General features: G+C 45.3%; 1 protein-coding gene across 4 annotated transcripts in view; it reads left to right on the forward strand.

Annotated features, from left to right (window-relative positions):
• Positions 1–15,559, forward strand: part of MORN1 (MORN repeat containing 1) — a 249,449-nt gene that overhangs the window by 89,170 nt on the left and 144,720 nt on the right. For all 4 annotated transcript variants that reach the window (XM_072155971.1, XM_072155970.1, XM_072155972.1 and 1 more), the window contains exon 9: positions 8,995–9,118. In XM_072155971.1, coding sequence (XP_072012072.1) covers positions 8,995–9,118 — 124 coding nt within the window. The remainder of the gene's footprint in view (positions 1–8,994; positions 9,119–15,559) is intronic.

The following is a 15,559-nucleotide window of genomic DNA, read 5'->3' on the forward strand; positions in this document are numbered from 1 at the left end:
GTGCGATGCTTCAATGAAGTCAACATAGTTCACGCCAACTTCACTGGCAAACTTATAACATGCCAGCTTCACGGAACAATCGGGGTATGTATAAACACATATAGGGTGATTTGTGAGACTGAACCAGCAGTCCATGGACATCTGGGTGGTTTAGTGTCCCAATCGCCCCGATAGACTCCTGTTCGGTGGCTCCTTATAATAAAAAAAGAATAATTGCCTTGGAATGTATAACCCCAGAGGAGAACATTATTCCTCCAAAAATACAAAGATTATTCTATCAACCTTCAATAAAAACAGAAATGAGACCCATTACTGTGTTATTCATATTCTCTATTAGGACTACGATGAAAATCAAATTTCATTTTCGTCATTTTAATGCAGAAATCCAGATAATACTAAACGCACCACAAACTTTCTCTCCCCATTGTACAACCGGAATACATTAATGTCATCTCAAATCGGTAACGGTGTTATGCAACATTTGCCTCCTCATTGGCTTCTTTATATTACCCAGAGCTTTGCCTTTTATTAATAATTTACTTAGGATATTCGGTGAAAAACAGCTGTCCAAATTCCTAACGTCAGGCTGTCAAATTGAGGAATTGGTTATCAATACTGAATGAATGGTAGAAACCTATTGTGGGTCTCCTGATAGACTTCTAATACTATTAAAAACTGGAGAAATCCCATATACAGGGGCTTCTGCCAATTGTTTGTGAATGAGCTGAACACAACAGGGTTCTGAATCCAGTAGTGAAAATGTTAAAATTTCGCATATGGAAAATTGACATTTTTCTCTGCACAGCAAGAATTTATCCTTCTCACCTTCTTAAAAGCATTCTCATTCAGTCAAGGTTTCCTCGAGCAGCTAGTAAGATTTAAAACGAGGAATGCCGGAGAAAATCATGCAAAAATGGGCCTTTTCTTTGAATTTCACAAGGTTATTTATAAACAGAGATTAAGGGGTGAAGTAAGAATGCATTTCTATTATGCTTCCCCCGAGGAGTGTTGATGGTAGCTTTGTGCGCTGTCTTGACTTGTCTTCGCTAGAAGTATTTGTCACTTTAGGAATTGATCTTGTAGATGTACAGGCATGGCCACACCGGGTCGTAACCTCACAAGGGCGTTCCAACTATGGGCGTCCAATAGGAGATGAACTATTCTCCGGGAAAATCCAGTAGGCATTGGGCACAGCGGGTGGACCGTAGCCTCCTATAGTTGTTGCACGGTGTGGACATGGCCTATGCACCCGATGATTGTAGCTCCAGACAGTTTTTATTTTGCCCCAGTGACAATTGGAGTTTGAAAATTTTTTGCTGTAATGGGACCAAGGATTATCAATAAAGCTTCATTACAGACACCTTACAGCTGATCACTGCAGTCTGGGACTAAAGTAAAGTATCCAGAGAGCTTCACCAGAGGTCACAGTGGGCAGAGAGGTCCGTCTGTAACTAGGGGTCGTCTGGAAGACACTTGAATAAGTCACCACATTCCAACCAGACCATGTGTTTCTGCTCTTTATAAGTGTTCACTGGGTTCGATCCATGCAATGCAGTGGAGAGGAGTCTGGCTTACTCATGAACCTGCCATTCTGACTCTCCTCTCTGCTACCCCTGAGAGCTACCCCTTCAGTCCTCATCAACTTCAAGTCCCAGTCAATCCACTGACACCCCCAAAGAAAGCGAGTCTCTCGTCTCTCCCAAGTCTCCTGTAACGTCAGCTCACAGAAGAATCTGTAGAGAGGCGGAAGAAATGAGCCGCATTCTATGAACTATGGTAATGTATGAGATGCAGGCTAGCTCAGAGCAGGGGTGCACCAGTCATGAGGCAAGTTGAACCTCTTGCCTCACACAGCAGCACCTGCAGCAAGATGGGGGTCAGCATCAGGGGCCATGTCACCTGCTATAAAGCAGTGCCTGACACTTAAAATGTGAGCATGGATGTGAGACACTGCATGGAGAACCAACTTGCTAAAAATAATAATGTTTTAAATAACTACTGGATGGGGTGGAGGGGGTGCGGTTCTAGAGCTTACCTCTGGCAGCAGAGAGTTCAGGTTCACCCCTGGCTGAAAGGTGAAAATGTGCAAGCACAAGATTTGGGACGTGACTACGAAAAGAAGAAAGATAGGAGTCTGGAGGACCGATTACCATAAACCAAATCATGTCATCATTGGACTTATTTGCATATTGTTCCCCAGTCAAAAAAAGGCAATTTCTGCAGTGATGACACGGCAGAGGGCGAAAAATAGGAACACTTATGTAGAGCAGTAATGGGTGGTCTGGATGGAATGTGGGGGCATGTTCGGGTGACAGGTGTCCTTTAAGAATCTAGTTCCCATAACATGTAGATATAGGGGGTCATTTACTAAGGGGCCGAATCGCTTTTTACGTCGCGTTACCCGAATTTTACCGTTTTGCAACGATTTTCCCTGAATTGCCCCGGATTTTGGCGCACGCGATCGGATTGTGGTGCATCGGCGCCGCCATGTACGCGACGGAAATCGGGGGCGTGGTCGTCGGGAAACCCATCGGATTCTGACAAAACGCCGTATTTTTTAAAAAAAATGTGTCGCTTGACACGCGCTTACCTGCACCTGGCCTGGCTTGGTGAACTTCAGTGAACTCCAATGGAATTCAGCGCAGCAGTGACACTTAGTGGACATAGGGGGAACTACCTTAGTGAATCGCCGGAAGACCCGAATCCTCCACAAAGAACGCGCCGCTGAATCGCGAATGGACCGGGTAAGTAAATCTGCCCCATAGAGTAGGTTCAGTAAGTAAACTGGATGATGATGGAGGTGAAAAATCCATATTAACCGATTAGAACTATCTTCGGGAATTTTTGAGAGTGGAACATTAACTTTCTTAATGCCCTCTAAGGCAGTGATCACACTGTTTAGTTTGTGTATTGATTTTCAGTAAAACTTTTGTACAACTGTGTGTATAATATAAATGTATTTTTTATGAAAAATATTTTTGTATCAATTTTATGTATCACAAAACAAATTAAAGTAAAATTTAAAAAAAAATGAAATAAATGTTTTATACACATTTAACTTAATTTACTACACAGCAGTAAGAGCTTTAAACATCCATACCATTATTTATGATGGCTGATGATAGTGTCTGTATTAATTGCAAAATAAATTACCAATTAAAAATAAGTAATAAACAAATACTCACTCAACACTAGAGGTAAAATTAGTCCCGCATCCCATTACATTGACCTTAAAAATAAGAAAGGTCAAATTGGCTTTGTGTTTTAAGGGGTTAAAACGGTTACATGTAAAAATGAAACATATACGAAGGTAGAGGTTTCTAGATAACATTATTGAGAATTTTTTATAGTATGAATAATAATATAAAAATGAATGCTTAGCACCAGCACAAATGCAGGACCTGAAAATACAACACCGTCTTAAAGATATACTGTATCTCCTCTATCTGCACCTGTTCTACAGAGGCAACTGGAATGAAAATTACATCAGGACTCCAATGCAATCCTTCTACTACATAAATATATTTTTACTACTGCTTCCTCTAGCCGTGTAGCGCCCGGCTATAAATAACTCGCCTTTGAAATATTCTTCTCGGACTCGGTACCAAAATTTGTGCTCTGGTGCTATTTTTGAGCCTGCAGAAGCTAAATCATCCTCAGTGCGGGAAGAAAACCGCCAGCACCAGCAGCTCACACATAAATAACCCCGAAGATTTACAATTGGATGGATAGAAGGATGCGTGAACCATACAATGCAAGAGCTCCAACTGTAAATGGCTTCTTAATAAACTCAATTTCCAGGTGCCATGCACACATTCATAGTGGTGGGAAGCAAGGTCGCTAGAATTTGTCACACTACGGACGTCTTTTTATGGGGTTTTAGGAACGTATTACTTTTTATAAGATGTTTGGGGAGGGCGTTAAATTAGAAATGGGAAAAGTATTACAAGATTTTTGGTGTCTGATATAATATAAGTAGGTTGTGCCTCTGATGACTACTTAACGAAAATCTACTATCAAACATGATAAACAAGGGGCACTTACTCATAGATCCAGGCACCGGGACTGTGGTAAGCTTCTTATATTTGTTATCCATGGCCTCCTTCCTTCTAAAATCAACTTTTACAATTATGCTAATAGGTCTCAGTGCTACGGATTCACAGGACGTTACAATGAGCAGAACATGTCTCTCTCATTCCCCTGCTCTCTCCTTTCTCCCCCTTCATCTGTGTAATTTAGTAGCAGGAAGTGCAGTGGGAGGGGAGATCTGCTGTGTTCATTGTAACAACCAGTGAAGTTAGCTAACGCCCCAAGGCTCATTAGAATAATTATAAAAGATGATTTTAGAAGGAAGGAGGCTTTGGATAATAAATATAAGAAGACAACCACAGTGATGGTGCCTGGATCTATGAATAAGTGCCCCTGGTTATTCATACTTAATTTTGATGGTAGATTTCCTTTAAAGAGAACCTTTAGTTATTTTCACCTACCCCACATCATTAGTCAAAACTCCTGATGGCCACCTTTGCAGATGACTTAAAAGGCTACCTTTGCAGATGTACAGAGACTTACAGTAAAAACCATGCATGCTTCGCTAGGGATTGTGGGAAGGAAATATGCAGAAACATTTTGCCGGATGGGATAGGAAAACTTGGTACTACATTGAAAAGTAGCCCTGTAAATCAAGCCTGACTTACTACAAGCTTAGTGACATGATGTGGGGCAATAGCCAAACCAGTAGACAGAATCCCAGACAGCCCTGTTTCAAAGTGTTTGCATCTCATCAGTGTAGAGAACTGGTTTAGTTAGGTTAGAGGCCATAGGCCTTCATTTCCAAGCAAACAGTTAGCAACCAATATACCAATTTGGTTCTCGAGGGTCAGCAGGGTGGTACTGAACTGGTGCACCTGGAACTGGCTGGGAGCTTAGTTAGTATATCGCTAAGGGGAAAAAAAGCAACTCCACTGGCAACATCGACTTGGACACAATGGGGCAGATTTACTTACCCGGTCCATTCGTGATCCAGCGGCCTGTTCTCTGCGGTGGATTCGGGTCTTCCGGCGATTCACTAAGGCAGTTCCTCCAACATCCTCCAGATCCCCCGCGGTGTTCACGATCCTATTCCCGGTGAAGGTAAGCGTGTGTCGAGCGACACTTTTTGTTTTTTTTAAAATGCGGCAGTTTCTCCGAATCAGTCGGGTTTTCGTTCGGCCACGCCGCCCCCCCAACCCCCCCGATTTCCGTCCCGTGCATGCCGGCGCCGATGCGCCACAATCCGATCGCGTGCACCAAAAACCCGGGGGAATGCAGGAACAATCGGCGCAAATTGGAAATATTCGAGTAACACGTCGGGAAAACGCAAATTGGGCCCTTAGTAGTTGACCCCCAATGTTTTAAAGAAGCTTTGATGATTCGGTCATCTCTTATAATGGACTTCCTTAAATCCTCAGAAAACATCGGGGTGCATTCACTTAGGACGTTGCGGCAGTTTTCTGGTGGACTTTGCACGTTCTTTCATTGTACAAACTGCTTGCAGAGGTATTTAAGAAGTGTCTGCATCACATATGTGTTGCACTGAAAGGTGCCTAGTCGGATCCTGTGCCACATTTATCGTGCAGAGTCCGACAAAAATGTGTTGCATGCTCTATGTTAAAGATGCACCGAAAAAAAGTCTGTGAACTCCATCAGAGCCGTACTGAGGGCGCCAGAATTATTAAGAACGTACGCCAAAGATCCTGAATCTGGCGCCTCCTGCACACAACACAGGCAATCTGCCCATAGTGCAGTTTGCACTGTTCTTGATAAATGTGCCCCATTGTGATTTGCTCACAGGGACTCATGGTTAAGGGGAAGTGGGTAAGGTTTCTGAATGACTAAATTAAGCCATTTGGCTACCTGGAGGGAGTTTGATTTTGTCTTTTTTTTGTTGGCCACTTTTTTGGTCTACCCCCAAATTGGTATTTTGGTATCTGCACGTTCTAGTTTTTAGTATCTACTTGCCGCAGTTATTCAGCCTTGACTTGTGTGATTGGACTAGATCTCACATGAACACAACAATGATAACTAGCGATGCGTTAGTCACTCACCTTGACTGCTTAAATGATTTGTCTGATGCAGTGAATCATATAAGGGTCATTTAACAGCGTTGCTGAAAGGTGCAAATCTCTATTAACACCATAGCAACCAGACTTCTCCTTTCATTGTCTGAGACATGTGTCGTGCATGAATTTAGCATTCATTATGTCGCTAGAAGGCAACAGACACAGCGCATGGTGTTAATTCATATGACTTCGTTTTCTTAAAATTCTGTTCATTACTAGTATTACAAGTAAAATAAATATCCACATATATAACCACTATTTATGTGTTTCTACTTTTTGGTTTCTTCATGAATTCCTATGTGTATCCAAGGTTACAGACTACAAACAAACCTATGCAGTCAGATTCACAAATACCTCAATTCCTCAGATTTAAAGGGAACCTGTCACCACAGATCTCACCAATAAACCACAACCAGTACCTATAAGTGTAGAGTTATAATATTCCAAAGATGTATATTACCGCTGCCATCATTCGTAAAAAATAACTCTTATTCCATCTCAGTACATTCTCAATGTATAGTCAAGGAAGTGGGGGAGTTCCGCCATACAGTCAAGCTACCCCACCTCATGTGGTGATGTCATCCTACTCTGTGGAGTTCCGGTGCATGGAGAAATCCAGGGACCCACAGGGCTGGAACCGGCCATTTCCACAGGTGCACTGTGTATGACATTGCGGGAGTGAGTCTCCTCTCTTTTACTTGGTCCTAGATGCACTAAAGCCTTACCTGTGAAGCTTGTACTGCCCATTCAGATATTTGTACACTGTAATGAGGTCTCCCCTCAGTCGTCTTTTTTCTAAACTGAATAATCCCAAATTAGGTCATCTGTCATTGTATTCTAGTCCCCCCATTCCCCTAATAATCTTGGTCGTTCTCCTCTGCACCCATTCCAGTTCTACTACGTCCTTTTTTATACACTGGTGCCCCCCTTAATATAATGTCCAGCAGAGTGCCCCTTAAAAAAATATACTTAGTACTCACCCTTTGGCGCTGACACCCGCGTCCTCTTCTTCCCGCAGGACTTCTTCGTGTTCCCACGTCTCTGTTATCTATGACGTCAGCAGGCAGAAACACTACCGCGTCATGGTTTGAGTGCTGGCAGATTGCATAGATGTGCATCTGCCATCCGGGAACACGAAGAGGTGCTGTGGGGAGAAAAGGATGCCTCTTATATACTCGATTATAAGCTGAGTGGGGCATTTTCAGCACAAAAATTATGTTGAAAAACTCTGCTTATACTTGAGTATATACTTTATTCATCTCTTGTTTCCATGGCCCAAGTGCATAACTTTTTATTAAACCTTGTCAACCATTTCTCTGCCTATTCCTCCAGCTTTCACAAATCCTTCTGTACTGATCTTATATTCATGAATACTATTATAAGGTCCTGGCAGGGCGATTGCTCATGGACAGCGATCACACGACCCTCCACCTGCGGCCATTTTATGGACAGGAATCTCTGGCGAATGAGGTAAAAGACAGGAGGCTTCACTGTACATATCAGGAAAGTGGAGCAGAACTATTAATAGATGTTTATTGGCAAATTTCCTAATATCCTGCCCCCCACATTTGCACACACGTTACAAAAAACATGAGGTGGCCAAACCCTTTAAGAATGCAATTAGCGGGAATTAAAGTTATTTTTCACAAATGGTGACAGCAATAATATACATTAGGGCATCTTTGGAACATTATTACACTCTACTACTACGTTATATAATGTAGCCTAGCGGCATTAGATCATTGTGTGATGTGTGGATGTGCGGTCCAGTTCTTTTTCTCTCCCCATGTTGGTTTAGTACACTCTACTATTGGGTACTGTTTGTGGTTTATGAGGGGGATCTGTGGTGACAGGTTCCTTTTAAGATGGGTACCTGTGGTCATCTGACTGTATGTGGCCATACAAGTGACCCTCCATCTAATAGCTGTCCAGGGCAGCTCTCCTGCCTCGCCCATAGACAACATTTGTTTTGACGCCTCGACTTTTTCCAGGACAGATGGTTGGCAAAAGTGGCAAAGAACTTCCTAATACTACTACTACAGTATTTTTCGGACTATTAGGCGCACCGGATTATAAGGCGCACCGTCAATAAATGCCTGCTAAATCTTCTAGGTTCATATATAAGGCGCACTGGACTATAGTCCAAAAAATACGGTACTTCACTCTGGTGATCAGGGGGTCTCATTGGTTGGACTCCTGACAATTGGACATAGGTTTTAATGACAATCTATGTAAAGACACATAATTTATCCTTATGACAGTCTTGATAAATCTGTTCTTCTAAACTGCATGTAGTACAGAATAAAACAGGATAACCCACTTAGAAGTAGCTATATTTGTAGATGGTGATTTTTATGATCCCAAAATAATTAAGCACCCGGATATACAGTCCACCATTGCTTGTTATAGATGGGGAAACTCTCCCCAGACTAATGTGACAGCAATAATACATTAGTAGAATTCTTTTCTTATTCGGAATATGGCAATTGTTGTGTCTGACAAGTATTCGGAAGAATATTAATTTCCGAGTAGTAGCCGGCAAATGATAAATTGCAGGGGATCTGTTGATTACCTTCCCTCGTTTTGGAGAGGATGTGGTCAGATATGGCTGCTAATGTATACCCACTGGGAATCCCCTAAGAGAAATCCTAACTTCCAATGTATCTTTGGATAATTTCCAGGGTCCTTTAATGAACACTCCAGGGTCTTCCTGATGACATAGTGACCAAGACAAATTGTTACATCACCCTCATTTTCTTATACGTCTTCTAGAGCCTTCTGACATTTTCTAGATTTCCCATATTCTTACTTGGTGTATAATGAATAAAATGGGTTACGCCGCGGCTAGAAGTCGATTACATATTATGATACTCATCGTGTATTCCCTTTTCAGATGAAAACGGACGAGTATTGAGAATCAGCGCTGGAATAAAACATTCACCATCTGCAAAATCTCAGACTACCAGCATTTTGGAATTGATAGAAGATTTTGAAGAAAAGCCATTTCAGACGCCATTGTATGTATATTTACTATTCATGGTGATAAATCATGGAGAATTCTTACAAACGTATGTACTGTGTTATATCTAATACGAGGGCATGGATAGGGCTGGAGTGTAACATAATTATTATCTAATCATGTACCTTTTGTTAAAAAGCTTGTCCGGTTCTGCAAATAAAGGTTGTTCTTTGTAAGATGAAAAGTTATACAAATTTTCCAATATACTTTCTGTATCAAATCCTCGCCCTTTTCTAGATCTCTGCTTGCTGTCCTTCTATAGGAAGTGTCATTGTTTACTACCTGTGGATAAAAACGGTCCTTGGTCATGTGATGTCACACAGGTGCAGGGCTCATTGTATCCCTGGACATATGATGTCACACAGTTGCAGGGCTCATTGTATCCCTGGTTATATGATGTCACACAGGTGCACGGCTCGTTGTATCCCTGGTCAAGTGATGTCACACAGATGCACAGCTCGTTGCATCCCTGGTCATGTGATGTCACACAGGTGCACGGCTGCTTATATCCCTGGTCATGTGATGTCACACAGGTGCTTGTTATATCATAGAGAGTAATCAGAGCTGTTTGTTATAACTTGCCATGCACATCTGTGTGACATCACATGACCAAGGATACAACGGGCCTTGCACCTGTGTGACATCACATGACCGGGGATATAATGAGCCGTGCACCTGTGTGACACAAACTAGAAAAACTAATAGTAGGTGTAATGTAGAACTCCACAGCCCTAAGCTTCACCAGACACGTTATCCAGCATATCCGGCATGATTTATCTGGCTATAGAGTCTGACTCTGCCCTGGTCTATTCACAGACACTTTGGGGCACGAGCGCCAGCGTATGATAGCCCCGCTGCTGCATATTCGCAGCGGGATACATCAAGAGGCTTCTGCCTCTTGATGTATCGGGGCGGGAGGCTGCCTGGCGTAGAAAAAACCGCAGCCGGCGACTATTCACATATGAAAAGTCGCCGGCAGCAACAAGTGCGCAGGCGTGGGGACAGTAACGCGCCGCCCCCCCCCCCCTTGACGCCCCTTCCCACCCCACTGGTGTGAAGGTGGCGGATTGGGGCAAATAATCACAAGTGGCGCAGAGGTCCTGATAAATATGCCCCTTTTTGTATATCTCCCCCTGTGAATCTTCCTATTGAATGGCAACAAGCTGAGATCTAGAACATTTTGAGGAACTGATGTTAAAAGGGTATTGGAAAATTGTATAACTTTCATTATACATACAAAATGTATTTGCTAAGAGTGGAAAACCTGTTCTAGGCATCAAGGTAATGTGGTTAGTGGGCAGGTGTATGAGTAGTGTTTCTCCCAGACTCAGCTCACATCAATAGGTACAATTCACACCATGGGGCTCATTTACTAAGGGTCCGTGGACTGCATAAACGTCGGATATTCCGAAGATTTCGTATTTGCACCGAATTTAAAAGGGTATTGTGTCGCACACGATCGGATTTTGGCGCAATCTCGCCGGCTTTCATGCAACACAAATCAAACGATCAAACGGATTCGGACAAACCTGAAAAATTGTGTCGCAAGCCAAGCACTTACATGCACCAAAGGAAGATGGTGAACTCTGCAGACCTGACGGGGAAGCGACACATTCAGCAAGTCGGGCTCATGATGTAAGTGAATCGCGGCACAGTGCACAACTTTCTCCTCCGGACCGGGTAAGTAAATGTGCCCCCATAAGTGCTGTCAAAATGCATTTTTTACTTAAATTTGCTAATTTTACATCTATTTGATACACTTGACATAAATTCATCCAAGGTGCTTATATAGAAAGTCCATAAAATAATAGAACCATAAATCCATTAGAAATCACATAAGAGCAGACCAAGTGTACAAATCCACTTGCCCATGACCATTCTGGGATCCTCCCCTTCCTCATTTTGAATGCACCTACAGTGTGAATTGTATGTGCAACACCCTCGCCGATGCAATGGCGAGGTAGGGTTTGCGAATACGTCCCACCTGCATGTAATCCCATTACACAACATGGTTCTGATAGGACATAGGGATATTGCAGTGGTGAATCCTGCCTGGCAAGGCAGAGGTTAAGTATTTTGTATGATGCAAGATGCTGTTGTCCAATGATATGTGTTACATCCTGTGCTTTGTGAGCTGAGATGTGATTGGAGGAGCAGCCACCACCTGACCAAAGGGAGGTAATAAAACCTCTGGCCAGGAATGTTCTGGTTGATTATTCTAGTGTGGAATCCTAGAGATCAGTGAGTGAGTGAGTGAGAAATCTCTGTCTAGCCCATACCAGAGCAGGAAGAGCTTAGCCCCTGCCTCTGAAGAGTGGAGTATCAGACTAGAGTTAGTGTAGTGAGGAAAAGGGGTATCATCTTACCTTTAAAGGTGATACCTGAAGCCCTACAGGACAAGCTGAAGCTTCCTACCAGGACACAGCTGCCTCCCAGCCTGCCCTCTACATCCAGGCTGGTGAACTATCTCCTGAGGCTCCCTCCAACTCACATCTCAGCACTCCATCTACCTGTTAAAGGCACGTTTGCTGCGGTTCCTGCCGGTTCAAATAAAGAACTGTAAGTTGTTTTCTTCAACTTCTGTCTCCGTCTGGTCCCTGCTAATACGGCTGCCTTCATCACCGGCACCCTGTCCATCACCCAGAGACTCACACTCGGGACCTTAAGGGGTTGCCCCAGGGAGATCCGCTATAGCAGCCTCTCCCTCATCTTTTCTTGCCAACACCACCCTGCTGGAGACCTGCCAGGCTGTAGGACAGCCCTCCGGTTCCCCCGTACCAAGCACCGTGACAATAGCGTGCTTAGGCCGCAACCGCCAGCCACTCCGGTACCGCGGGCCCCGGCTGTCTCCAGGCCTCACCTCAAGGGCTAGGCCCCGGTGGGGGATGTTGCAAGTGGCGTCACGAACAGGATATAGACTTCTGTGCCTTATTACAGCATTAAAGACTTTCCTTTATTAAAAGACTGTGCTGCCTAACCCTGCTGCCATCCGGGTTTAGGCCCAAGGACTTGTGTGTTTCTGGAATGAACTGTGTTATACTGCTGCCACGTGCGGTCGAGCGCCGCTCCCGCACTCCAGAGGTTAATCCTGGCAAGAACTGTACCAGCTCTGCTACATCCGGCGCTGCCGCGCCTAAAGATTTTTACCTCAGAAACTGTGGCGCAGCAAATAATTCCAGCCCGCCAAAACCTTCACTGGCGGGAAACCCAGATGACGCATCAAGCTCCACCCCCGCGCGAAGCGCGCGAACCCCGCCTCCTGTGGCGCAGGAAAAATTAGAGCCCGCCACAGCTCTTGGCGGGAAGGACTTGGACTCCTCCCACTGGCTCGAGGCGGACTTCCTGCCCTGCCTCAGAGAAGCGCCAGAACTGGAGTGGACTTTGGACAGAGAGGACAACGCCATGTGGGGTCCTCCGCCTCTCCCTCCTGTGGAGCGTCCGGAGTTTTACGAGGTCCTAGAGACTATGGTGGTGGTCTCTGCGCAGCCTGTCCGAAGACCCTCCGCTGGACATCGGCTGCACCGAGGATTGACTCGGGCCTTCGTCACCAGGACATGTTACCAAACGGTGACGCAGTACCAAATCCCACCCGGGCGGTTCCTCGTCCCTATCCCGGCTACCATCCCGGTACCGCGGGTCCACGTGGAGGCGCCACGTGGGGAGGCCCCGACTCCTGCTGAGCAAACGCCTGGGCCTAGTGTTGCCGCTCCACCTGCTCCGAGGCCTACTACTCCTGCTGCGCGGCCTGCTGGCCCCGATGTGGTGGTTCCTGACCCTCCGGTGGTTCCTGCTCCTGTCCCGGCACCTACCTGTCGTCCAAGGAGATCCGAGCCTGAACCGGAGCCACAAGCCCCAGCACCGAAACCTCCGCAGCCTCAAGGCCGAGGTGAGGCCGCCCGCCGGCGACTCCGAGACGCTGTCTCGGACCAGCGACGCCGAGAGAAGGAGGCCCAGCGGTACATGGCCGGCCGATCTACAGCTGGAGCTTGGGTCGAGAAGAATCGCACCACCGGCATGGTCCGGTTCTTCGACAAGCGGAAGGGCTATGGCTTCGCCATCCAGGACTACACCGGACGGGAAGTATTTATACCCCGCCGGTCCGTCAAGAGACCTGATCTGCCGGAGAGCCTGCACAACCTGAAGCCGGGAGAGTGCATCGAGTTCTCCCTGCAGGAAGGACCTCGAGGACCCTGGGCGGCTGGCGTGATCCGGATCCCCGATTCCGACGAGGACCGTTACTTCCCGCAGGACGACTGGTATGAGGACGACGAGTGGCCGGAGTCTCCGAACACCTCTTCCTCCTCGGCTGCAAGTCCCCGGGCGGTGACCCACGTGAATGCCCCATCCACAGTAATTGTGAGTACGGGTCCCATTGCTATCCATGGGCCGGGCATGATCCAGGGCGCCACCCCCACTGTCTCCCCTGCCGGGAGCATTGCCAGGTCCCGCGGCTCTTCTGTGGGAGAAGACATCCCGGCTAGTGAACCTTGTCCGGAGGTTCCATCTAGGCCCGCATCTCCCCTTGCCGGTTACCAATGGGGTGATGACCCGGCCCCGGAAGAACCGGAGCTGGAAGGAGCCGCGGCACGGCCGCTGGACTCTGTTTATTTCTTCCTGGACCCCTCTGTGGTCCCTGGCTCAGTTGAGCCCCCGGCTGGAACAGCCGACACCCCGGGCGACAGCGCTTCTCCCCCTGAAGGTCCGGAGGATGTTGCTGCACCTGCAGTACCCACTGCTGCCACCGGGTGTCCCCAGCCGGTACCTACTCCCGCTGAGGATGTACAGGATTCCCTGCAGGAGCTGGATCCTGTCTTTGCCGAACCCAGCGATACTGACTAATCCCTGAAGGGCTGTAGCCCTCTCCAGGTACATTGTACATATTGTATATTTTTGTCTCCATTTGCCCCAAAGAGCCAGAGACTTTCCTGAGACTCTTACCCTTATTTATCTCAGTCAAGAGATTACACACTGTCATGTGCTATGATAGCACCCTTTCTCTGCCACAGCAGAGAATTTCTTCAAAGGACTCTGTCCCTCTACACATAGAGGAGACCCTTTGCTTCTTCATTGCACTTTTCCCCACATCAAGGGCTGTACCCAGAAGATGGACTTTGTCAGTAGAGACCTTCTGAGAGACTTTCGCCAGATACTCCAGGGAAAAGTTGCTATTGCTATTGACTATTATTTTGCACTTAATGCCTTCCTTTCTAGGTATGGACATTCTGCTTGCACTTCTTTATGCCTTTTTCTTTTCAGGAAAGAGACATTTGCTATCTTGCTACCCTGAGTAGTCTATCCACCTCTGTAACGTTTGTAACGTTCAAGATGTGTACCCATTGGGCTCCTAAGCCAATGTGAATTAACCTGTTTGCACACTGTCATATATGCCAGTAGTCTGCATTAACCCTTTCATAGGCTTTTCAGGTTGCAGAGTGGCTGTGTCGGACCGTCTCTATGTAGTACAATGTTTTATTGTGTCACATATGCCAATGTATGCATATATACACTATATAATTGCCGCCAGGGAAGAAGCGTTGATAAAACAAATATACAGGCCTTGGTGCAAGGAGTGGATTACAGGACATGACACCACACCTTTCCTACTGTACAGTTCGGTTTAACCCCTTAAGGACGGAGGGTTTTTCGGCTAATTTCTCGCTCTCCAACTTCAAAAATCCATAACTTTTTCATTTTTACGTATACAGACCTGTGTGAGGGCTTATTTTGTGCGTAACAAATTTTACTTTCCCGTAATGTTATTTATTTTAACATGCCGTGTACTGCGAAGCTGAAAAAAAATTCCAAATGTGGAAAAATTGAAAAAAAAACGCACGTGCGTCACGTTCTTGTGGGCTCAGTTTTTACGACTTTCACTCTTCGCTCCAAATAACACGCCTACTTTATTCTTTGGTTCGGTGCGATCGCGGTGATACCAAATTTATATAGGTTTTATTGTGTTTTAATACATTTTCAAAAATTAAACGAATGTGTACAAAAAAGAAAAAAATTTTTTTGCCATCTTCTGACGCTAATAACTTTTTCATACTTTGGCGCACGGAAATGTGTGAGGGGTCATTTTTTGCGAAATGAGGCGACGTTTTCATTGCTACCATTTTGAGGTCTGTGCGACATTTTGATCATTTTTTATTTCATTTTTTATGTTATGTAAAAAGGTGTAAAAGTCGCATTTCGGACATTTGGGCGCCATTTCCCGCCTCGGAGGTCACCGCCGGCCGTAACCGTTTTTATATTTTGATAGATCGGGCATTTTGGGACGCGGCGATACCTAATATGTCTGTGATTTTTACTGTTTGTTATGTTTTATATCCGTTCTAGGGAAAGGGGGGTGATTTGAACTTTTAATATTTTATTAATTTTTTTTATTTTTTAAACTTTTTTTTTTCTTTTTTTTTTCACTATTTTTTAGACCATCTAGGGT

This window comes from Engystomops pustulosus, chromosome 6, assembly GCF_040894005.1.
Source record: "Engystomops pustulosus chromosome 6, aEngPut4.maternal, whole genome shotgun sequence".
Taxonomy (NCBI): Eukaryota; Metazoa; Chordata; class Amphibia; order Anura; family Leptodactylidae; genus Engystomops; species Engystomops pustulosus.